The sequence below is a fragment of the Centroberyx gerrardi genome, chromosome 17 (genome assembly GCF_048128805.1).
Source record: "Centroberyx gerrardi isolate f3 chromosome 17, fCenGer3.hap1.cur.20231027, whole genome shotgun sequence".
NCBI lineage: Eukaryota > Metazoa > Chordata > Actinopteri > Beryciformes > Berycidae > Centroberyx > Centroberyx gerrardi.
Window position 1 is genome coordinate 21121721 of NC_136013.1, and position 26640 is coordinate 21148360.

The following is a 26640-nucleotide window of genomic DNA, read 5'->3' on the forward strand; positions in this document are numbered from 1 at the left end:
ACATGTTTCAGAAAGACATATCTAAGACTTTTCAAGACCTTTTTCATGCCACCTGGAACTGAATTTAAGATCAAGTTATAATCAATAGAGAATCAATAGAGAACCATGGCTAGTGACAGTTCTGAAACCATAAATAATATAAGACAAGGACAACAAGAAATTGATTGAGGGTCATTAAGTCCAGTTGTGTTCATAAAGTCATAAATGAAGTTAATAAAGGTGAAGATGAAACTGAAATGTGTCTGTCATGAAATGTATTCATATTCTCGGTTTACATTGGAAGCTTTCTAAAATGCACAGGTGCCTGAACGTTAGGCCACTTTTTGTGAGTTCTCAGGTGGTTTTGAAAGAAAGAAAGAAAGAGAGAAAGAAAGAGAGCAGGAAAGAAAGACAGAAAGAAAGCAAGAAAGCAAGAAAGAAAGACAAAGAAAGCAAGAAAGCAAGAAAGACAGAAAGAAAGACAGAAAGAAAAAAAGACTGAAAGAAAGACTGAAAGAAAGAAAGAAAGAAAGAAAGAAAGAGAAAGACAGAAAGAAAGAAAGAAAGAAAGAAAGAAAGAAAGAGCAGTTAGACACGGCACCACCGCTGGGATAAATGACAGGAGTATCAGTTTTCTTTTCTTCACCCCTCTGCCTGCCCTCCTTTTCTCTCTGTCACCATTCATTTCTCCCTCTCTCTCTCTCTCTCTCTTCTTCTCTTGCTCTCAGCGTGGGTTTCTGCCCTCGGTAATGTCACCTCGTCACCACAAACACACTGAGAGGAGGCAGCAACAGGAGAGAGAGAGACGGATACACAGTGATGCGCTGCATTTACACACACAAATAAAACATTAATATTTAGGATGCTCAAGTGCGTGTTTATGAGCAGCCGCATGTTAACGCCATATCCAGCTGCTGAAGCTCAAATACCGTATGCATTATGTCATGGGTTGGTCACTCAAGCTCCTCTCACTTGAAATTTGTCTTTCTATAACGAAAAATGTTAAAGAGGGAATCCTTGAGATGCTTGTTTTTTAAATTATGTCTCTATCTTTGTTGCTAAGCGCTCATTGCTGTGGTGTTTCTTCTTCTTCTTTGCTTATATGGATACAGGGTAATTGACATCGAATATTCTGTCCTATTGTCTTGCCTTTGGTCACGTCTTTGCCACGTGTGTCTTACTCACTACTCGTGTCTTTTGATGTACAACTTTTTTTAAAAAATTTTGAACCAGGATTGAAATGTGAACAAGATTTCCCAATAAAAGTCAAGTCAAAATCAAATCAAGACAGAGAGCGAGGGAAAAAGTAAAAAAGCAGGGAAAAACAGCGAGCGAGAGGTCAAAGAAAATAGACTTGCATTGCATCCAGGCATCTCTCTCTCTCTCTCTCTCTCCGTCCATCCCTCCATCCAAATGGCAGTCGTCACTCTAAAATCTACTGTAATTGAATTTCAGATGGCTCCTTCTCTTATCAAGTCATTAGCGGAAAAATATATCTCTTTCTGAGGGAGAAAGGGAGAGACAGAGAGAGATTCGTGGAGGGAGAGAGAGAGGGGGGGGCTAGAAAGGAAGAAAAAGGGAAAAGAAAAGTAGAGCAGAGAAAGGCAGAGAGGACAGAGATGGAGAGAGGAGAGAGGAGTTGGATAAAAAGGCTCTTTTGTGTCGAGTCAGAAACTCATTTTCTCGGCGTGGCTGAAAAGAGTGGCGAGCGTGAAGCGTTCGTGCCCTCTCCATCTCTCTCTCTCTCTCTTCCACCCCTTCTATCCCCCCCCCCCCCCCCCTCTCTCTCTCCCGCCGAGCGTTTCATTGTGGTGCCGTTCGACTCCTGTGATCACTTGAGACCGAGGGAGATTGGAGGAGAGGAGGAGGCGAGGGGAGGAGAAAGAGAGCTTGTTAGCGCATTAGGAGCTGGGCCCACCGCTGGGGTGTGTGTGTGTGTGTGCGTGTCAATGTTTCTATGTACAGGAGGTCTGTGTATAAGTGTGTGTGTGGACGTGGAATATGTGTGTGGCTGTGTGTGAAAGTACAGTGCCTTCAGAGAGTATTCAACCCCCCTTTTCCTCATTTTGTGGTGTTAAAGCCTGAATTCAAAACTGATTAAATTGGATTTTTTTTTGGTCACTAATCTACACACAATAACCCATTAAATCAACGTTCTTTTACAAATTAATTAAAAATGAAAGCTGAAATGTTTTGGACGACAAAAAATCTGTTAAACCAACGTTTCAGCAAATAAATCGGTAACACTTTACATTAAGTGTTCATTAACTAATGTTAACTAATGCATTTACTAACATGAATTAAACATGAATAACAACATTAACAATCATGAGTTCATATTAAATGCACAATAAACAACTGCATTAAGTAATGTTGCTACACATTTGTTCGTGCCAATGTATTGTCTAAATTGAAACTCTAACTCTTCATGTTTTACTGGCACATATGGAAAATGTTTAAGTAATACATGTAGGAAAATGGAAAAATATGGAATTACCCAGACTCTTCCAAGATATTCCCCAACTTCCCCAGGCAACTTTCCCTGTCTGGAAAACACCTCTCAAAATTCCATGATATTCCACAAATTCCATGACCTGTATGTAAATATAGAATACTGGAGTCACAGTACAGTATACCAACCAGCTCACCCACCTATCTGACTGGGCAGAATGGAGTATGTACCCACCTGTCAGGGTTATCATCACTGACAGGTGTGGACGGTGTAGTCAGAGCCAAGCCACTTCTTCATCTACTGCCACTACAACCCTGCTGAAAGAGCAGATCAATAGCAATGCAGGCTTTGAGTTAAAGCCGTCTCTGCTGCTCCACTGGGCTGCTCTGTGAGGCAGTGATACAGATAAATGTCCATCTAACACTGCAAGTGATATTACCCACCCTGGGGTCACCAGTGCTAAAAAACATATGCACTTGTGGTACTGTAAGGTGCTTATAAAATGGCGTTAAAATACTTTTTTACATGACACTGCAACTACCGAGAGCTTGGAGTGACATATCAAACTTTTGTCACTTTTCAACACAACACGTTAAAGTAATAATCCGCAACATTTTCATATAACTAAATGTCCATTTTGCTACTCTATAGACGATCAATATATCAATATAACACAACAGTGATTCAACCTTTTCAGAGAAAAATGCTCACACAGGAAGCGATGTGTTTTACGTCTCCAGCAGCAGCAACAACAGTTTGTTTGGAATCAACAGAAGAAGAACTGGGTAGTTAGCATGAGCAGTGATAGCCACCATGGCTGAAACAGACAAAGAAAAGAGAAACTCAAACTGCATCAACAGAGAATCCAAGGAGGAAGACGTGACAGTTCTGGACACACTGTTTGATTGACAGGTGATCTCTGGGAAGAGCAGTGCAGAAACACCACAGCAAAGAGCGCTGAGTAACAAAGACGGAGACTAAGAGAGACAAGGATATCGAGGATTATGACTTGAATGTTGCCGGCTCCAAATGGCAGCGAGTAAAACATGTTAGAAACTCTTATTCTTTGACAACATTGAAGAGTAACACAAGATGATGGGTGGGAAAAAAATGACCACTGCTTTTTAAAAGTGCAAATCCTGCAGCAACAATAATAAAACTTCTATTTTCCTCAAAGCGATCCATTTTTGCAGCATGCACGCAGTTATGTACAAGATACCACTCTTCCTCAGAAACACACTCACACTCTCACAATCTCACTCTCCATCACACACACACACACACACACACCCTATCTGTCCTCTCCACCCCAGGCATTGGAACAGACAACAGAGAGAGGGACATCAGAGGGATAATACAATTGGAAAAGCTTTACAGCGTGTAATGATAAACCTGTGTGTGTGTGTGTGTGTCCATGCCCAAAGGAACAAGCTAATGGGTTTATATCTTTCTGTGATAGCAATGATATGGAGGCCTTGTGATTTCATTACGAGTGTGTGTGTGTGTGTCCACGTACGCCAAAGATGGGGACAGAGATAGGTGGGTCTAATGCACTACTTATTGCCAGGGGTGAATGTGCGTGCAAACCACACACACACACACACACACACACACCTCCACTATCATATCTACCCCTATTCATCTGCCCCTTAACCCAATGCAGAAACAGAGAGAGAAAAAGAGACATGATACATTTATTGGCCCCTTCTCGCCCCCTCCCCTGCCTGTTCTCCTTTTTACACACACACACACACACACACACACACACACACACACACACACACACACACACAAAACAACTCCTCTCTGTCACTTCTGAGGAGCCCCGAAGCTGCCAGTGTCATTACAAGCTTTATTTAACAGACGGACACACACACACACACACACACACACACACACACACACACACACACACACACGCACACCCACACACAGAGCACGGGTGTTAGTGCACATCACCAAGGCCATAATAATAATTCTCTGATTAGAGAGCTGGATGTCGTTTTTATCTGCAGGCTCTAACAACAGATAGACAATAAATATCCATCCTCCACACACACACACACACACACACAGATATGGATCCTCATAATTATCATCGAAATGGATATAGGGGGTGATTTGACACAAACTGGTAATAGAAATCATTACTGGCATCCCGGTTGTTTGGTACAGATTTGAAATTCAAAGTACCATACCACATCCCCCACCGCCTATATACTCATTACTAGTGCTGTGGCTATGGCTACATGCTGGACAGATGATAATAACAAACTTCATCTGTATAGCACTTTTTAAAACGTGCTTTAAAAATCAAATCAAACACTCCAGTAAAAACAATACAATAGCAAATAACAACAGGATAAAAGACATTATGATTAGACACTATTAAAAATCAAATATCAGCCAGTCAGTGTCATCCACCTCTGATAAGACACAGTTTAATTGATGTACGCATGAATATATTATTATTATCATCCTGGGTTTCAGTGGGGAGTTTTAGTGTCCCATGATGGTCTAAATGCTGTTTCAGAGATTTTTCCACCCTGACAAGAAGAAAACTCTGGGGGAAACACTGAATACTTAAATGTTTTTGGCATGAAAATGGTCACATTTAAAGATATTGAATATCAGCACAAAATCTATATAACAGCTATAAGCAGCTTCAATCTAAAAAATATTGACACTGCCCCCCACATTGAAACCCATATAACCCATCCATATAGAGAGCTATCAGAGCTCATGATCCACACACACACACACACACACACACACACACACACACACACACACAGTTTGCAGTGGTCCAAGTTGTGGTCTTTCTGTCATCCATGACATCCCACCATGAATCCTAAACACCTAGTCACATACAATCACAAACACAAGCACAAAGTGCGCGCACGCACACACACACACACACACACACACAGATTAGCTTGTTTACCAGTCAGCGGGAGGTCCGCGCCAACAAGGTGTGATCAAGCCACTGATGGCCACAACTCATGTGTCTGCACAGCTCTGGGCGACAGGGCACACACACACACACACACACACACACACACACACACACACACACACACACACACACACACACACAGATATATATTAAATATAGGAATAATTTTTCTCCAAAATTAGAACAGGAAAATACAGAACAGAACATGAGTAATAAAGTAACCAGCGATGGCATCAGTTCACTTTCCATTCAATCCACTGAAGAAGTGGATTTTCTTCAGAATTCAAACTGAAAGATTAATACAATTTTGCCATGATTTTTGCAAAGTTGTCCTGTTAACTTACAGTATATAACTGAGAATGAATGCTCTATCATTAGACAATTAAATGTGGTTTCTATTTTGAATCAACGGAATTGAAAATGAGATTTATTTTACCTTACATATTTGCCATTCTATCACATTAACTGTAATTTACACATTATAATTTCACTGTATGCCAATGTGTCAAAGATCATCTTAAAGCTGACATGGGTTTGTGAAGCAGCCGTTGACAGAGGCAGTCACAGAAACAGCGCTATTCTTTATCTAGACAACGAAAGTCATCACACACACACACACACACCTCCCCAGGGAGAAGTGGAGGAGAGCGATTAGCCGTGACCCCTCCTCCTCATCTCTTTCTTTTCATTCCCTCGATCCGCCGTGACAGGAAACAATTAGCCACCGCTGCCTACCCCCCTCTGCACACACACACTTGTTTTGTTACACTGGTGAGGACATTTCATTGACTTGCATTCATTTCCTAACCCCTAACTCTCACTAATACGTGCCTTACTGTAACCCTTAATCTAATCCTAATTCTGACTCGAACCCTCAAATTCCACTGAAGGTGTGATGTTGGTTTGTTATCAATGTGTCGTTCTGTCTGCTGCACAGAGGAACAGAGGGGGAAAGTGTCTGGACCACATTCATCAATATGCAGAAGAATAGCTTTGGTAGTTTTTCACTATGTGCACAAATGTAAACAAAAGTGGAGCTGAAACAAACTACAATACAGCCACAAACTACAGGTACTAGTATAGTAGGTTACAATGATCTGCTTTTTAAAGTATATTTGTCACTTGTATATTCACTTGTATTCATAGTATTCTGTTACATCACCAAAGGGCCATCTTGGTAGGAAATAACAGGTGATTGTAATAAATTAACAGGTGATTATATTCAAACAAAAGCCACAGCCAATAAGCTGTCTATATTGTAAAGCACCATATTGGTAGGAAATGCATGTGACATCATGGGAATACTATGAATAGGCTAAAATGTATAGCATTTTTTTTCCGTACATGACGCAATGCAAACTCAAGGCAGACGGTGGAGCAGCTTTTAATCATTTTACAGGATGCTTTCCATCCATGGCTGATGGCTGTAGCGGAGTTTGGGGGGCTAAGGACAAAATGACCACATTTCAGCGTCAGCGGTGACAAAATGTCTTCAATTTGTGAGGTTTTGCCCTCACCTTTCTGCCATGGTGAGGAACACACACTCCCTGTCACACACAGCAGATTGTAGCCTTACTGGGACAATAGGCTCTATTGTGGGAGCTGGCAAAGAGAGGCCAGGCTGGCCGCTAGGCGTTTGGCTGCTCCTGGTGTGTGTGTGTGTGTGTGTGTGTGTGTGTGTGTGTATTGGGGACAATAGCGCTACATGCCCAGAGCTGCCATCATTTCACTGGGAACAGAGTGTGAAAGAGAGGGGAAGGCAGTGACACATACACACACGCACGCTCTCTCTCTCTCTCTCTCTCTCTCTCACACACACACACACACACACACACACACACACACAGCAGCGCTATCACATTGAGCCATATGCTGACCCCAGCCTCACTGCAGCTATCTCTGCCAATCAACTACTAGAGGGGATGTCCCCACTCAAACACACACACACAAATACAAAAGCTCATATCCCTAAAGAGTGAAATATACACATATACACATGCAACATAAACACACAATGAAATACACGCACAAGTATAAACACAAATAGATAAATGATATACATTTGAAAATGCACGCACACAACCACACACACACTCTCTCTCTTGCTGGCAGAGGGTGTGTGTAGCAGCTTAGTAACCCTCCAACATTGTTTCCCAGAACCACAATCACCCAGGAGCAGATGGAGGATGGCCACAGCTCTCTCTTTTTCACACACACACATTCATACACTAAACACACACACACACACACACACAAACACCTATCACATACAACTGTCTCTCACACTCATGTATGTGTTGATCTGTCTTTTAACACACACACACACACACACACACACACACACACACACATATATATATCAGATGGTAGAGCAGCTGTAGGAGAGCTTGCTAGGGGAGCTGTGACCAAAGAGGTCAACTAGTCCACAGCGGCATGAAACTGAGATTAAACAAAACAAAAAAGAAGTCGACTGCTGCCTTCCCATAAACTATTACTAAAGACCATGCGTGTCAAATGTGTTGGGCAAGGTGTGGAGTCCAAACCTAACCCAACTTTATATTTTAAATTTACGTGTAACTGTTTGTTTAGATACAGTTAAGGTGAGGCAATGCTGAAAATAAAACTTTCCAACTTTTCTGAGATCTCTGGAACGCAGTGTTAGATGCTGGGACTCACACCTTAAGGTTTAGTGACACTAATGTATCACTCGATAATCTGATTCACACTCTCATCTGGTCCAATCTGAGAGTTTTCAAGGGTTGATTCCACTCAATATGGTGGGCTACAGGAGGAATCTATCTTACTCTCACCTTGGCCAAAGATCTGCTGCTTGGCTGTGAGGGTGGGGTGGGGGGGTGGGGGGGGGTCCATGTGTACGAGCGTGTTGTTTTTGTGTGTTTGAGTGTGGGGATGTGTGTGTACTGGGGGGGCGGGGGGGGGGGGGCGGGGGGGGGATAGGGACAGCGTGTGCGTGTGTGTGTGTTGGGAAGCATTGGATTGCTTTTCTTGCTGCAGCGGGCTGATATGTGAGATAGAGCTGTGCTTACACACAGCTGCCCCTGCAGCCTGGCACTGCGCGCGCGTGTGTGTGTGTGTTGGAGGGTTCTAGTCATGGTGAATGAAAGATCAGAGAGAGAGAAGGCAGATGGACTGCCCTGAGGGCCAGGAGAGAGAGGGACAGACAGAAAAGAAACAAGAGAAATGCCAGTTAACCACTGACACACTTAGCCCAGCCAACCTTCTTTCTATCTGTCTCTCTCCTTCTCTGTCCATTTCCCTCTGTCAGCCTCTCCATATTCAGTCAGCGTTGATGTGACTTACCGTCCGCGTGTTTGTAATTCTGAGTTTACTGTGGTGTCGTTGGTAAAGCCAACTGTCTGTGGCTAAAGTCACACCGGGCTAAACCAAGGCCAAGTCCCCCTGAGCAAGGGCATCTAACCCTCATGTATGACCACTAATCTGCTCCAAGAACAGGCACTGAAAACTAGTTGGCTAGTTTTTGGCAAAACACTGGCTAGTTTTTAGGGTACAGTGGCTTGTGTTTTATTACAAAAGATAAATTGTCAAAAAGTGTTCTTCAATGAAGAAGGGAAATGCATTGCACATTTTACAAACAACTCGCTTTTATTTTGTCAGCTGACATTTGTTTTCCATCTAAAAAACATCGCCTGTTAAATCAAATAAATGCAAGCTATCCAGTATATCCATTCATTCACTTTATGAATGGCCTGAAGGGGATCACACCAGCTGTTTGACATCAAGTCAAAAAAAAAGGGACAAAAAAAAGAGATGGAGATGAACAGTTAATCAATGAAGCAGGTAAATATCCGGAATTATATGCCACCAATCACAGATTCTTTAAGGATAACCAACTGTTTGACTGCGGTGTGATTGAATTTCATTTCATGTTCTTTTTTGGGATCATTTTTATTTATTTGTTCTCAGGTCTCTCTTGAAAGAGAGAGAGAGATCTTGATCCCAATAAGCCTACCTGATTAAATAAAGGACATAACACTTGTTACAATTATGAAACATCTATAGCTGCATCTTGCTTGTGTTGTCCCGAACACAGAAGAACTCCATTAGGAGGGAACACAATGTCTCTCAGCCCTCTAGAACTTTAACTCAAACTTTCAGAAATGGACAATTAAGACAAAGGGATGGAAAAAGACAGTCAGAAGTCAGAAAGGTCAAAGAAAGAAAGAAAGAGGCAAATTGTCTCTTTCTCTTCCTGCCTCTGATTTTTCAGAGACGGGAAGAACGAGACAGAGGAAGAGAGCTGGACTGAGATAGAGATAGTGACGTTAGAGAGACAAAATACAGGGACAGAAATGGAGAGAGAGATGGAGGGATAATGAGGAGAGGGGCAGAGTGATAAAAGAGGAGAAGACAGATAGATACATAATAAGATATCGAGGGGGAGCAGAGGATGAAAAGGAGGGAGAAAAGGAGAGAAAAAGAGGGAGTGACAGAGGCGGAGGGAGAGGTGGAGAGGCGGAGGAGGAGAGGAGAGAGGTGTGTGTAGCAGAGAGATGGGGAGTCAATAATGACTGATTACTGTAATTCAGCCTGTCAGAGATATCGACCTGCTGCTACCACCAATCAATACACACCAGGACACTAGGCAGACACACACACACACACACAGAGTCAGACACCAGGCGACACACACGCACATATACATAGGTATATAGATATACACACACAAAAATGTATGGACACACACACGCACAAAGTATAGATGTCCACACACACTCATCCAAGATTGCTGGAGACACACATGCACTAACTCATGGATACAGTGACACACACACACACACACGCATGCGCACACACACACACACACACACACAAAAGAGGGGGGTGATTAGCTGCGAGCTACAGCCTCACACTGAGCCAAACAATCTCCCCGTCTCTGTCTCGCTGGGTGGACATGGCAGAGAGCAAAATGGCTTCTTCACCTCCTCCTACCCCCCGCTCCTCCCACCTTCTTGCCTTTATCCCCCCCCCATATTATCTCTCTGAAAAGAGGAGAGAGAGAAAGAGGAGCGAGAGAGAAGAAAGGGAGAAAAGAAAAATGTGTACAGAGATTGGGGGGGGGGGGGGGGTGGTGAGAGGAAAGAGGAAAATAGAAAGAGATACGAGAGAGAGAGAGATGGAGGACAGGAGGTGAGAGAAAACAGGAATGGGAGGGAGAGAGAGAGGAGAAAGGGGGGGAAACAGACAGCAGAGGATGGAGGTAAGACACAAAGAGGAGGAATAAGAGAGAGATGAGAAAGGATGACAGAGAAAGAGGGGAGAGATAGGAGAGAGAAGGAAAGAGAAAAGAGGAGATGAGGGATAAAAGAGGAGGGAGAAGAAAGAAAGATGAAGATGAGTGGCGGCAGATGAGGCAGATCCAGGTATTACAATGAGTGAATGAATGACTCCCACTGAGTCAGGCAGCGCTACGTAAGCCTCTCTTCGGCTGAGTATCAGCCATTACATGCTTAGAAAAGGAGGAGTGTGTGTTTGTGTGTGTTGTTCTGTCTCATCTATACTGCAGATCGCTCCACTGCTACTATCAAGAAAATCACACTCGATCCAAGGAAACTTCGCTTAAGAAACACAAGACTTTAAGACTCAAACAGTGAAATGCCTTGTTCACTTGCATAGATCACTCGCTGCATCTCTCCTTTCTGCATATTTTCATCTCTATTTTAGCGCTGTTTCTCCGTTTCATCACTACGCAAATAAAGTAGAACTTATTCGGATATGAGTGGTAGAGGAGGGAAAAGATGAAAAACAAGACAGAGAGAGAGAGAGAGAGAGAGAGAGAGAGAGAGAGAGAGAGAGAGAGAGAGAGAATCATTAGGGAATCAAATTGCTTTAACTGCTGCTTAGAGGATATTCCAATCATCAGTCAGCAGCTCGGCTCGACCGCGGACACTGTCACCTCGCAACGGTGTGTGTGTGTGTGTGTGTGTGTGTGTGTGTGTGTGTGCATGTACTTGTGAGATACGTGCGTGAATGTGAATGCATGTGTGTGTGTGTGTGTGTCTGTTTATTTGAATGAGTGGGTTTCTGAGTGTGTGTGAGTGTGTCTGTATTTGTGTGTGTGTGTGTGTGTGCGTCTATGTGTGAGTCCAGAGAGCAAAGCCCCTCATTTAGAAACAGTGTTAGAGAGGAGAGTCGTCGATAAGTATTGACCGCCGGGCTTGTTCCAACCAAACTACCATCGCACTGGATGAAGCAGACAGACTGTATACACACCTGTCTGTTTCTCTCTCTCTCTCTCACACACACACACACACACAGTCGACCCAACTGTCTGTCTACTCTGCCATGCATTGTGCACACACACACAAACACATTTTGTATACAGCACTTCAGAGCCGAGTAAATACAGTGCTATCACCCACTGGACATTGATTTGCTATTCTTAACACTTGAGCTGAGTGATAGCCAACACACACACACACATTCATGCATGCACACACACGCATGTCTTCAATAGCAGGTACAAAGGTGCAGATGTCCTCTAACGAGCTCGAGAAGCCGAGCCCGAGCCTCCAAACGATTCATTTTGAAAGAGTTGAAAGAAAGAAAGTTGAAAGAGACCACAAGATGTATGGAGATGGAAACAAAGGCAATAAACTGGAAAAGGCAATGGAGATGCTTTTCCACAAGGCAACACAACCAGTCATGTGATCTTTTAGACCAATTGCAGACCGGTACGCAAAGAATTTGACTAGTTCTAGGTTGGAGTGCCACTATCTATCAATTCGTGAGTCGTGAAGATTCCTGTTGATGGCATGACTCGCAGAAATGTATTTTCTCATGTGCTGGATACCATGATGAATTTTGTGTACAGGTACAGATGAATGAAGCGACTCTCCCTTCAGTGAATGAAATGAATTTAGCTCTCTTCATGGTTCTGTGGGTTCAAGAGCCAAACAAAGAGGCTCCTGTGATCTTACCTTTGGCTTCTGATCCAGATTTTGAAGATTTTGAAACTGAGGTTTTTAAAAGGATACAAGTTCTGGTACAGAGGAATGAGGGACTTGAGTGCTCGGCTGGCGTTGATGGCGGTGGCTCGGACCATAGTGGGCAAAATCTTCACGTCCACTATGGCGCCGTCGAACAGCGGACCGAAGAACGGCACCTAGAGAGACAAAGAAAGAGGCATTAAGAGACAGAGAAATTCAAACTTGGTCGTTGTTGGAAAGGACCGACTGTTTTCTGCACAAGAGATTTTCCAATTGTACAATATTTGCCTGAACATGCTTTTGGAGCCATGAAATGATCATGATTCTGTCTTAAGTTATTTGCTTTTGTACAAAAATATTTGTTTCACTTCAGTTGGGAAATGGCTTCGTTCAATGCTTTCTGCTTGTATAATCTTTGCAAACAAAATTAGGCTCTTTTTTCACTTTTATTTATTCGATTTAAAAGGTTCATAACCATGCAGTGTTTGAGGCATCTCAAAGAAAACACATTGTCTGGATATGACAGCTTTCCAGCCGTATACCACTTGATTTAAGTTAAGGCTTTCTGACGTAATTCAATACTTTGCTTGTGGAATCCACCGAATAGAATAATGTCATATTGTTCAAAATGGATTTTATTGAATTTATTTTGTAGACGAGGTCTCCGAGTGATGCACTATAAGCCTGAATCCAGTGCATTCAGGACCACGGCACAGAAAATATCATATCTAACTTGCTTCTGGATTCATTATAATTCAATATTTTTGCTTGTAGAATGAATGAAAGAGAATAAGGTTATGTAATTAGTGCTGTGGTATCTATGTCATACAGAAAAAAAGTAGTATTTTATTGTGTTAGGTCTTGCTTGAAATAGAGTTATGTTATCAGTGCTGTGGTATTAACGTCTGTGTGTTTTAGACTGATACATTAACCAGAGCAGCAAGACTCAGAGCGAGACTGTCCCTGGGCCTGTCTGGCATCTGGACGCATATCTACATAGTCTGGCACAAAACACACACACATACATAGAAAAATGCAACATTACGCAGAATCTTTAAGAAGAATCTAAATTGTAGGGTTGGGGAAAAAAAATCAAAACACTAAAATATCACAATTTTATTTCCCAATTCATAGACTCACCAAATCCGAATATTGATACTTGTAGCTCATGTTATTCTACAGATGTAAAACCACTGATAAAGGGGAACATGTTTTACTTTTATAGATGACTCCGCTCCTGTAAGTGTTAAACTGTCAAGTGAATTTTAAGCAAACTTTAGAAATGTTACAAAAAATAAAAATGTGAATTAGATGAGTTTCCATCAGCTGGGTTGAAGTAAAGAATCAGGCTTCCTGAACAGAGAATTTAGCTACATGAGAGAAAACATCCAAGAGAAAAATAGCCTTTCAACAATTTCTAAGTTTTAGGCAAGTTGGCTTTGCTCTTTGGTGTCAGCCATATTTCATATTCATTTAACCTTTATTTAAAACTTTGAAAACCGGGAGTCTCTTTTTCAAGAAGGCAGGCAGTAAAGATACTGAATGATGGCACAAAATATTGGTCCATTAGTATCGGCCTTCAAGAACCCACCCATATCAGTAGAACCCCAGCATCAGTGCTAGAACACAGAACAACACAGAACGCTGCGTTTACCTCGGGTTTCTTGAGTATATGGATGGAGCACATGTGGTTCTTCATGGGGTAGATGACGATGAGGACGTCTCCGAACTCGGTGGGGATGATCCCTCGGCGGTAGTCTCTGGAATGTTCCGACCAGACGATGTGGACCTCGTCATTACCCAGGTGTCTTAACTGGAGGGGGGGAGAGAGAGAGAGAGGGAGAGAGAAGGGGAAAGAAAAGGAAGGAACAGGAAAGGAGAGAAATTAAAACTAGAATGAAACAAGAATAAACTTCTCAACTTTTTCTCTCTTGCAGCATAAACGACTGAAACTGAGTCAATGTTCACCACACACGCACACACACACACACACACACACACACAGGGCCTCATACAGCCAGCTAGACAGGCTGTGTCCATCATAAACCCAAGGCTTTTGACTGTGTGTGTGTGTACGTGCTATAGGTGGCCCTGGGGGTGATGGAGTGAGTGTGTGAAGACGGAGAGAGGACGGCAAGACAGAGTGAAGCTCTTGAAAGATGGATTACGGGCTGGAAGATGGATGGGATCAAGTCTTACGCAGTGTTCGTGTGTGTGTGTGTGTGTGTGTGCGGTTTACATTCACTCAGTGGGCTACAGTGAAGGCTGGCAACAGCTCTGTCATTAACCTTGACGTCTGACAAAAGACACACACAACCCCCACGCCCCACAGAGGCCTCTCTACTTGTCAGGTGCGTCACACACACACACCTTCAGATGGCCGCCGTTGGCCTTGGCCCTGAGACAAACACATCAAAGACATTTCCGCTTAAATGTATGTTTAACTGGAATCAGCTGTGCATTGTGCTCTCCGTCATGTTTGTTAGAGATGTAAGGAGGTTTAGGTGAGAAGAGTGTGTTAACCCTTTTCCCCACAACACTCCAGCAATCACAAAATCACATATTCCTGATTGCACTGTCTAATGAAATACTATACTTGTACACACACACACACACACCTACACACTACACATCCATCTTAACTAAGATAAAAGATCATATTTTTTGAGGCCATGATTTACTACATTGAGGGCACAAGATGCTTTTTCGTGCACACGCTTTTAAAGCTTGTGCATGATTTAGCTTATTCAACAAGTTTCAAAGTGACTTCACCCATTTCCCATAAATAGTTGAATTTACAGTACTTGACTGCATTGATTTATATGCTTAATATGAAAAAAACAACTCGGGATGAATTATCGAGACACTGCCTGCTGACAAACACTTGTGATGCAAGGTGTTGTCAGCTCATCAATATGCATTCGAAGGGAGAATTATGAGCTTCAAGCTGTATTTTTGGGTGTCGGAACTGATTTTGACAGCAGGCCTACGAGCTGCTGTGCCCCTTTGAGTTGTAACACTATCTTAGAAATATTTCACCGTTTAAAATCTTAGTGGCTGCATCTTCAGCGCCACCGTCACTTGGCGTATTGTGGCCTTAATCCTTTTAATCATGTTTCCAGCAGACGTGGCATGAGAGACACCAGAGCATACTGGGAGAGAGAGAGAGAACTGGGAAACAGCCCTGCAATGGACAATACACTCACATCTGCAGGGTGTGTGTGTGTGTGTGTGTGTGTGTGTGTGTAGCAGGGGGATGGATGATAAATGCCTGCCAGTATGGACATGTGTATGCATGTCAGTTTAGCCTCTGTGTGCACACATTTGTCAACCTCTGTGTGTGTACGCACATTTGGAAGCCAGTGTGCGTTTGTGCGAATAACGTCCTTTGTGAGTGTGTGTTTGTGTAATGGTAAACAGGTTTATGGTGTGTGTGTGTGTGTGTGTGTGTGAGTATGTGTGTTCGATGGGGCCATCAGCTGATCAGGGAGACTGATGGTGTCGAACCAGGCGCTGATAATCCAATCAGGAGCCTGCAGCGACGTGATAGGCCGAGAAGCAGGAAGTGTGATCTGATTAGAGGGACATTATGGCCATGTGCAGAGCGACCAGCGCCTGGGGGGTGACAGGTGCGCCCACACACACACACGCACACCATAAACCTGCGTACCAAACACTGAGACAACATGCACACACACCACAAACACACAGACACACACCTGATTGCCCCTATGAATTATTGGGAAGCATGGGTGTACTATAGAAACACTGACATTAACAGGTTGGTGTGCATATGTGTATGATATGTGTGTGTGTGTTTATGATTGTGTGCCTTATGTGTCTGAGTGTGTGTGTGTATGTGTGCGTCTGTGAATGTGTGTGTGTCCAGTGATCTATGCTTGATTGCAATGCCATTCTCAGGCAAAGAGAGAGGAGGAGGGGGGAGAGGAAGCTAGAAGGACAGAGGGAAGGAGGAAAAGAGGGAAAAAAAGGAGGTGGGAGCAGTGGAGAGGAGTGAAGAGGATGATCGTTTCCCTTTTCTCCTCCTCTCTTCTCCTCATTACACCCCCCCCCCCAACCCAACCCAAAAAGAATAATTGGACTGAAATTAAAGCAACAGCAATTAGTGTGCTTATTAATGCTAATTACTCCTTCTCTTTCACACACACTGATACAGACACACTGAAATACATGCACGCATACAGACAAGCACACAAACAGACACACAAACAGGTTTCAGTCAAGCTCAAGACTTTGTAAAACCTTTTTAGTAGTGGAGAAAAGTAGAGAAAAAGCAACAACATATTAAACACATTTTAAGGCCTTGAACATAAATACTTCGATTTAAAACATTAAGACTTTTTAAAGACACCCTGACACACACACACACACACAGTCCTCTTGCTAAATAGCAGGCTCTCCTCTCTTTTCTAAGAGATGTGACTTGGAGGGTCAGACAGGATTGGAGAGGATCTAAGGTGAGGCTGTGTCATTATAGCGTACTAACACACAGTGGGTTTAACCACAGGGGCTCTGCTCTGTCTCTCTCCCTCTCTCTCTCACACACACACACACACACTGATGCACACACACACACACACACACACACACACTGATGCACACACACACACACACACACACATAATGACTGCTACCATTTCTTAGAAACAGTTAACCATCTCCTGGTGTTGGAGTGAAAGAGAGGCGTGTGTGTGTGTGTGTGTGTGTGTGTTCCTTCTTGGAGGGTTTATGGGTTGACGGAGACAGTAGTCTGAGAGAGAAAGAGATAAGACACATAAAGAGATAGAGGCATGGATAGATACAGATAGCTTTATCTCTAGATAGACAGCAGCTATGTTTTCATACAACTGTCGAGCAAATTTTAACATTTCAAAATGAAATGTGAATCAGGTGCGTTTCCATCAGCTGGGTTGAAGAGAATAAACAGGTTCCTGAGCGTAGAAGGTAGCTACATCAGAAAATGAAAGTAGTCTTTCAAGAACAAATTAACAGTGAGCATAAAAACCTTTTTGCGATACTGATATTTTTTATTCAACTTTGTTATTTCCAGTCAGCTAATTCGATACATCAGAATTCCCTGAAAAACCCAGCTGGTCAGAGAGTCAGTGAGCATGTTACCTTCTTGGTGAGGTTGTGGTCCTGGTCGTGGGGCATGCGGGTGGAGACGTGGTAGATGACCTCGGTAGTGGAGGTGGCGTAGTAGGGCGTGGTCTGGCCTGTGCTGCGATTCCTCTGGAGACCTCCCATGAAGCCACAGTGCGTGGTGAGGTCCACCTAGGACGCACACACACACACACACAAACAAAATACATGCAGTGGATATCAAAAGTATGAATCCCCTTCAAATTTTCTAGCTTTTCGCCTGAAATGAAAACACATTAAAATCAGACTTGCTTCACTTTCAAAATCAAGGTAAAAACAAAATGCAACTCATTTCTGACAATGTATCAAAAAAGGAAAAATGAATGAAAAATGAAACGCCTTGGTTGCTTTGGTAAGTGTGCACACTATTCAATTACTACTTAGTAGTGTCCTGTCCAAATACTCTTTTACTGCACTATACTGAAATATACCAGAAAACTGTAGACTTTAATTTTTTTTTATTTTGCCCACTTTCCAATTTTGTGTTTTATGTTTTTTATTTTATGAATTTATTATCATTATTATTATCAATTCTTGAGGCTGGAACCCTGGCTGGTTGAAGGACAGTCTCTTTAGCCACTGGGCTTCCCTTCCGCACAATTTATTATTGGAAATTCCAGGAAGCTAAAAAGACAAATGTAGAAACATTTTCATTGACAATGTGACTAATGTCTGGAGAAGAAAAACACTGACATTCAAATGTCAACGTATCTGAAGGTATTTGGATCTAGACACTTTCTTACCTCCCATCCAAGTCCAGAGACAAAGTCTTCATAAGCCTGGCTGCCCGCTGTGTTGGTTAATATGGAGTGTTTGTCCTCTTGGCCTTCAGCCACATAAAACACTGCTATCTTATGAGTCTCACGGCTAGAGGAGAGGAGAGGAGGGGAGAGGAGAGGAGGGGAGAGGAGGGTAGAGGAGAGGAGAGGAGGGGAGAGGAGAGGAGGGGAGAGATGGGGAGAGGAGAGGAGGGTAGAGGAGAGGAGAGGAGGGGAGAGGAGAGGAGAGGAGGGTAGAGATGGGGAGAGGAGAGGAGGGTAGAGGAGAGGAGAGGAGGGGAGAGGAGAGGAGGGGAGAGATGGGGAGAGGAGAGGAGGGTAGAGGAGAGGAGAGGAGGGGAGAGGAGAGGAAAGATGGGGAGAGGAGAGGAGAGGAGAGGAGAGGAGGGTAGAGGAGAGGAGAGGAGAGGAAAACAATATGATCAAGAGGAGAACAATAGAGGAGTGGAGTGAGAAGGCAGTAACATTTTTTGTCAGGTGACTTTTGAGCGCTGAAACCAAAGTGGCCGGTCATGCCAAAAATACGTTTTCATCTGGATCGTCACTGATCTTACTGATCCTAATGCTTAATTCACTTATTTATTCTTAATCTGTGTGACTCCATCAGCTATCCAATGACCTTAGGAACTTACTGAAAAGTGAATGTGTGGATATTCAGTGGTCAGCAGTGGGGGAGAGGGGAGATCAATAATCTATAATAAAAGCATATCATGACTTTGACTTGCCTATGAGAATACAAAGTACTTATCACAAACCTTCATTAGCCTACTTGTAATCCCATGTATTGAATTTAATTTTTAAGAATATTGGATCACCACAAAATGTCTTTTAGTGTCCAGCTCTAAGGCACCAGACTGTCCCCATTAAAAAGCTCCATTATTAAAACTGTGACGTTTCGATTGTTCGGGCCTTCATCACGATTTTAATAATAAAGATGGCTTTTTAATGAGAGTGTGGCGACTCATCTTTCATGAATCCTATGCTCGTTTATGGTAGCACTTCTCTTCCAGTTGATCGAGCACAGTCCCGTATCCAGCTATAACCTAACATTATTTAATTGCTGTTGTTCATCGTGAAAAAAAAGGGCAACTAGTAAATCTCTTGAGGCTTTGAGTTTGTTCCAGAACCTTGAAAGTCATATTTCTTTAACATGGAGAGCGCTACTGAATCCTATTTGGAGCAGAGAGAGAGGATAAAACAAAGGATCCTGAAACAGAAGAGAGGAGGAGGAGAGGAGCGGGAGGAGGAATAGTGTAAGAAAAGAATGAAAAGATGGAATAGGAGAGAGAGGGAAGGAGGGATGCAGCAAAAGGTGAGAGGTGTTTTGTCATGTTTTCTCACCACTGCCGCGAGTCCAGGTTCTTCAGCTCTCTCAGTAACTTCTCATTCTTCCTCAACAGATGGAAGTTACTCCTGCAAGACACACACACACACACACACACACACACACACACACACAGAGGTTAGGAATCATTATCCAAACTTATGGCTAAACCACCCTCACCTCTCTCCAGCATTCTCTGGCTACTACAGGCGTCTCTCCTAATTGGCTGGCTGCCTGTTGTTGTCACAGCTTCCTGGAAAAAACAACCAATCTGGTGACAGCTAATAAGACAGGAAGCAGAGCTGACGGAACCTCTGGGGAAAAACGACCAAACAAGCTCAGGATTTAAAAAAAACAAAAAAAAAACAAAACAAAAGCAACTTCATTGATAGCAGAGTAGAGAGAGGTAACAGCCAAGGTTTTAAAATGTATCTTGTCTGAACGTGAGCTAATTCTTGAATACGTCAGGCACCCCAATTAAAACTAGTTATGTAAAAGTGGGAATTATGGTAGCCTGATCTTTTGTATGGAGAGACTGTCATGTCAGAGACTGTCAGAGTGATTCACCAAGCAACTCGTACTTCAATAAAATATAAACTTTTGTATTTGCTTTGCTTGTTATTCCTTTGTCATCTTTGAATTTTCCAACTTCCGGGGTCCTAAAAAGGAAAATGTGCTCAATACCCCCCACACAGTTGCCAAAAAACTCCTTATAAGCTCGTCTTTACACGAGCATCTAACCTGGGGAAAAGGCAGAGCAGACCCGGCGTCAGTTTGTGCGTAAATACGTCAAACTGGAGAAAAAGTGGGTTCAAATAACCCGGTTGTGACCCAACCCACCACAGAGGAGAAAAGCCGGAGAAAAGCCCCACTGTGTTCTGTGTAAACGAAAAGCCGGAGAATAGCTGCAGCGAATACCGTTGTAACCATCTCACGCCACAACAAGCGTTCCATCACCTGTGCGTAAGGTGCGTATGGAAACTGGGCTATCAGGGAAACTGTGGCAAACAGTCAATTGCGGCCTACTTGAGGTGAGAGAGAACCACAAAAAACAAAGCTAGGTTGACGGAGACTTTGTTTCAATTCAACCAGGCAAAACTACAACTATTAAGGGAAACATTTTGAATCTACCGGACATATAAATGGCTTTGTTTTGGAATTATATGATACAGTAATCATCCACAAAATGTTTCTTGCTGCAGTAGATCCAGTAGTTCCTGCAGATCTCCCTCCCGGCATAATAAGGCTGGATCAACAAGCTTATGAGGTGAAATTGTCTTCCGGTATGAAAGGCCGAACTACAAGGGTTGCTTCAGGTAAGATTTTTATATGATATTATAATCTACGGGGATTTGAAAGGGTTGTTGATCAATACCAATGACTCAACAATTACTTTGTCAGGTGTGGAGATTCCTGGCTTTGAAAAATTCACTTTCCAGCCGACTCATCTCTATTGTAAAAATGTGACTTTTATGATTCTGTCCATTACAGGCCACCGTAAGATGATTTTCAGTTATATGTTACTCAGTAAAGCATTGCCACCCCACACTGACCACAAACAGTGTTATCGTTACCCTCAGGGTCCACTTAGAAAAAGACTAATCCCTATTTATATTAAAACCATAGTTCATGTATGCCACCAGGGACCGGTCAGCAATGTCCCAGGGACCAGTCAATGGCCACCGACCCACGGTTTGAGAAGCTCCGATGTAAAACCGAGTCTCCAGCAGTGAAGCTCGGAGTGTACTGATAACGACATGTCATTCTTTTCACTCTTTGGAGAGAGAGGGAAAGAGGGAGAGAGAGAGAGAGAGAGAGAGAGAGACAGAGAGAGAGAGAGAGAGAGAGAGAGTCTTTATTAAACTGATACTTGGTAATGGCCTCATTCTCTGCTCTCAAAGACTCCCATTTACACCCTGGATCATAGGGAAAAGCATAAAAGGACACACACACACACACACACACACACACACACACACGAGGATGACTGTCAGTGTCTTAATGTCAGTAATGCTCCAGATGAATACCTGGAGAGACCAAGGGGGACAATAACATGATTAGACAATCTCTCTGTCCCTCTCTCGCTCCTTTGCTTATCTCTCCTCTCTCTCTCTCTCTCTCTCTCTCTCTCCTCTTTCTGTCCCTTTCCCCCTTTTTTTCGACCCCACTTTCATTTTCTCATCCTTTCTTCTTCTCTTCTCCTTTTGGCTACATCTCTCCCTTTGTTTTTTTTTCTCCCATCTCTCTATTTCTCAGTTTCCTTTCTCCCATTTTCTGGTTTGCCATCCCTCCCTCCATCTCTCTCTCTCTTTTCTTAAACTACCCTCTTTTATGCTGACTCCAAATGGGTGAGTTTGATCAATAAAGTACTATACTCATTATCACACACTCTCTTTCACACACACACGCACGCACACACACACACACACACACACACACACACACACACACACTCAGAGTGTGTTAAGAAGTCTTTTGTGCTGGTTGAATGCAGGCGGTGTAATTCCACGGAGGGCAGTTTTCTATAAAGCATAAAGAGCGATGAGTGTCCATTAGCTGGCCAGACACATTTAAAGGGATACCTTGACATTTTGTATTTCAGACCAGACTCATTGAGAACATGAAACGCTGTGCCGTGTAAATGGAACACGTGCTGTCTAATTAGCACTAAGTACTTTTGAAATTTGCAATTTTAGTCTTATTTGCCTTCACTGGGCGTTTTGCACGTTATACGCATCTGTCCTACAGCTACTGAAAAAAAAGCTTTACCAATGGGTAGGGCTAGGCATAAGCTAGCATGTTAACTTGCAGCTAGCAGCACCCATTAGTTTAAATGACTACATGCAGGGGTGGAAAGTAGAACTAGAAGTACTATTACTTGCTGAAATATTACTTAAATAGAAGTGGATTATGGTGTAAAAAACATTGTCCCTACATTGTGACGAAGGTGAAAGTGAAGAAAAATAATGAAGTTTGGCCAAGACAAATTGAAGACTTTTAAGACAAAGATAAATGTCGCAATTGAAATAAATGTAAAAATGAAAACTGTAGACCTGTAGGTCTGAGTGACTGGGCTGATTTCTCACTGACAAAACAGAGAAAACAACATTTTTAAGACCTATGAAACAGAATTTGAGACTTAAAATGAAATTTTAACTGTACTCAAGATGTATTAATTGCATTTGAAGGACTTGAGTATAGATAATAAGATTTAAGACATTTTAAGACTTTTCCAGGACCTGGTATCACAACACTTTGATAAGTATCCTGCGTCCTTCTGGAAAAAGGAGACTGTGTGTGTGTGTGTGTGTGTGTGTGTGTGTGTGTGTGTGTGTGTGTGTGGTCTGTCTTCCCACCTCTTCTCCCAGGAGTTGAGTCCCAGTATGTTGATCAGTAGCCTGCAGTAGTAGAAGGCCGACTGTGGCGTCTGGGTCTCTGGTTCAGTTTGCTGCACTGCTCTCATGTTCAAGTCTTCACCTCTCTGAAACATTCAACCATTTAAAATTAGGAAAAAAACAAAAATAAAAAACAACAGCATGGCAAGTAAGAAATAAAGATCATGGAAATCTAATAGAGTCAATTAAAGTCAACTTTCTCCATGGTGTGTGTGCAGCAGGGACTTCCAAAGACTTTTGTGAGAAAAACTTTTTTTCGTGATGTCCATAACTTTAAATAAGTCTGTCTGTTACAGTAAAAAAGGAAAATTAGGGATTTCAGCAGGACACATAACAGTGTCATGACATGTCAATACAGCAACTACACTGATACCACTGCTACAGAAAATGTGAAATGAACAAAGCTCTTCACTGAATGAGCAGAAACAAATATAGTACACATATAGCCCAGTGTTTAGTAATAGTGCTTTTATCATAATAAGTTCTCCCACTGAGAAGAGTTTTAGTGCTGCAACCTGCACTGGAGTCAAAACTGAGTCCAAAGTCTTTGTTTTCTTCTTCAGAGATTCATTCAGTCTATATGGATCTGGATTCTACGTACATGAAGGACGAACTCTCGCTCGGCGGCGCTCTGCTTCAGGATGGCGTTGATCACGTCGTTCTCCTGCTTCTCCGAGACACACGCCGGGGGAGGGGCCGGGATGTTGAGCGGCATACCTGGGGGACCAATCAGGAGTCAAGTCAGCTGTCAAAGGCATGGATTATTGGCTAGATGAGCTACTAACCCACCAACAACAATTTCATTAGTGCGGCTTTCAATGAAGCGTTTTAGTGTCCCATGATGGTCTAAATGCTGTTTCAGAGGCTTTTACACCATGACAAGAATACAATTTTATTTTACAAGTTTGAAATCTTAAGGTACTCTGTGTGTGTGTGTGTGTGTGTGTGTGTGTGTGTGTTTATACCTGCTCTCTGTAGACACTCTGGACTAGAGTAGCCCAGGTACTGCAGCATCTCGTCCAGCGCGTCGTCTCCTTCCCTCAGTGAATCCCACGCCGGCACCGCCTCCCGACACACGCGCTTAGCCAACGGCGGAGCGAGGAGCTGCTCTGAGCCCGCCTCGCCATGCTCCCCCTCCTCCTCCGCCGCTCTCGCCTCCTTCCCCTCCTCCTCCTGCTCTTCCTCTCCGCCTCCCTTCTCCTCCTCGCCGACTTTCCTCTCGTCCCCCTCCTCCTCCTCTCCCTGCATCTCCTCCCTCTCGCCCTCCGTCCCTCTTCCTCCCTCCTCAGCCTCCCTCTCCTCCTCCTCCCCCTCCACCTCGTCTTCCCTCTTCGCTCCCTCCTTTTTCGGCGGACCTCCCGGCGGGGTGTGTAAGCGAAGGTTCGGCGTGTGCGTCGGCTGTGTGTGTGCCGGGCTGGGTGGGGGGCACAGCGGGGGCCCGTAGAGGACGGCAGAGTCCCAGGAGTGTTTTCCGGCCACGTCTCGGATGATGACTCGAACGCAAGCGGGAGCCGAGGACAAACCGGCCGTCATGCCGCCTCCCGGAACACCGGACTCTGACCGGATCTGAGAGACAGGGGAAGAGATAAAGTCCATTGGTAATACACAAAATATTAGGGACATCTTTGTGGTATTGAGTTGCAGCCTGTTTAGCACAATCCACATCCCAATTGTCTCAAAGCTTAAAAATCCTTCTCTAACTCGTCTGCTTCTCTTTATCTACATCTCCTCCTTTATGATTGGTATAGATTTAATAAGGGAAATCAATAAGCTATGGCTTTTACCTGGATTCACCTCATCAGTGTACTTCATGAAAAGAGTAAGCTTCCCTCATATTTTGTACATTCAGTGTACTTTGACTTGAAGTTGCACTGTCAAGCATTACAAGCATTGTTTTGTGGTCATGTGTAGAGTTACCAATCAAAAAAACATAATGCCTGGCTCATGCTTTTTGTGTGGCTTGACATGCACAAGCCCTGAATGAAAGCAAACGCATCTTTAAATTCATATTTGACAAGACACCAGGTTTTCTCTAGCTAGTGAGATTTCAAGGCTTAAAATATATACATAAGGAAGGGTCAAATGACTTCAGAAAAATATCGACAGAAGAAGACAGAAGAACTCCTTCCAGTTCAGTTTACCTGTAGCACTGAGAGCAGCGTGGAGCCGTTCAGAACCAGGAACTGCAGGTTTGGTGAGTGGAAGAGCTCTGGTCCGAGGTCTGCGCTCTCACAGTACGGGTTGTCCTGGTTCTCACACACCTAGAAAAAACACAAACACCTGAAGGTAAATTTATGTGAAGGTATAAAATGCCAGTACCCCCTTCACTTACATGGGCTTTGTACATTTTCACACTGGCAAAAACTAAGATGTAAATTTAGAGCAATTTGAAAAGAAAATATACAATATAGCCCGAGTGAGTAAAGAGGGTTTGCAAACTAGATTTTCCTGTTTTTGGAATTTTATACTTTCATATAAATGCCTTAAAATTCCGCTCCACTTTGACAGAACAGAGTAGTTTGTGTAGATTTTAGACCAAAAACCTTAAATAAATGTGTTATGGACTAATTATGTAAGAAAATGTGTAAAAGTCAAAGGGGTGACTTCTTTTTATAGCTGTATCTCCTTCATTTGAGGAGCTTTACATCAATAATTAGTTTTTAGAGTTTAGATTTCATTTCCCTTGGGACAAGCAAGCAATCACCATCATATAGATCATACCAATATCATTATCATCACCACACACACTCACACACGCACTGTACCTGGCTAGTTAGCGTAGCGGGGCCTCCAGACATGGGATAATGTCCTAGATGGTTGACTAGGTGGGTGATGACCGTTCTGGCTGCAATGGAAACCAGGCCCTGTTGGATACGACTGCGAACTGGAAGGAGAGAAGGGAAAACACAGTTAGAGGGCATCTACTTGGATAAGGCTATGCACTGGAAAATGAGGAAAAATACAGGTAGGATATACAGTGCCTTGCAAAAGTATTCAGACCCGGTGACTTTTTTTAAAAATTGTTTCAAAATGCATTTATTCAAGAATATTATTTATTTATTTATTTTTTCAGTTCTATGCAAAGCACTCTATGAAAGCGATATTGTATATCGCAATATTTTGGTGGCACAATATCTCTGTATAAAATTTTGGATATCGCCCAAGCCTAGAATGTATAAAATTCATATTACAGAAAATAAGCAAAGTCTAGAATGCAAAGTATGAACACATTCTGGGCTAAATGGTGAAACTGGCAAAAATTTGTTGAACATCAGATGTTACAGAGACTTGATATTTAGGTTGCAGGTTACAACAAAACTTCAGGAATTACCTCGAAAAGTAGGGACAGGGATACACACACACACACACACACACACACACACACACAAAGCCTACAGCGTGTGCCCCATGCTGAGAAGAAGCCAATGCCATCACACACTGTGCTGCCAGCAGATCCTGACTAATCAACATCATTACACACACACACTGTGACACAAACACGCACACACACACACACACACACACACACTCCAAGAGCTCCTTATTGACAGGGCTGTGTGTAGACTACAGATATGTATTGACCAGACATTCTCAACAACTAGCTAAACCTCAGGAGATCTCAGG

General features: G+C 43.0%; 1 protein-coding gene across 1 annotated transcript in view; it reads right to left on the reverse strand.

Annotated features, from left to right (window-relative positions):
• The window catches only part of ralgapa1 (Ral GTPase activating protein catalytic subunit alpha 1), a 76392-nt gene that overhangs the window by 13585 nt on the left and 36167 nt on the right, over positions 1–26640 (reverse strand). Inside the window, exons 34-43 of the mRNA XM_078289359.1 lie at positions 25782–25900; positions 25158–25277; positions 23982–24582; positions 23618–23733; positions 22978–23102; positions 19639–19710; positions 18262–18385; positions 17495–17650; positions 14010–14168; positions 12404–12531 (exon numbers count right to left, since the gene is read on the reverse strand). Coding sequence (XP_078145485.1) covers positions 12404–12531; positions 14010–14168; positions 17495–17650; positions 18262–18385; positions 19639–19710; positions 22978–23102; positions 23618–23733; positions 23982–24582; positions 25158–25277; positions 25782–25900 — 1720 coding nt within the window. The remainder of the gene's footprint in view (positions 1–12403; positions 12532–14009; positions 14169–17494; positions 17651–18261; positions 18386–19638; positions 19711–22977; positions 23103–23617; positions 23734–23981; positions 24583–25157; positions 25278–25781; positions 25901–26640) is intronic.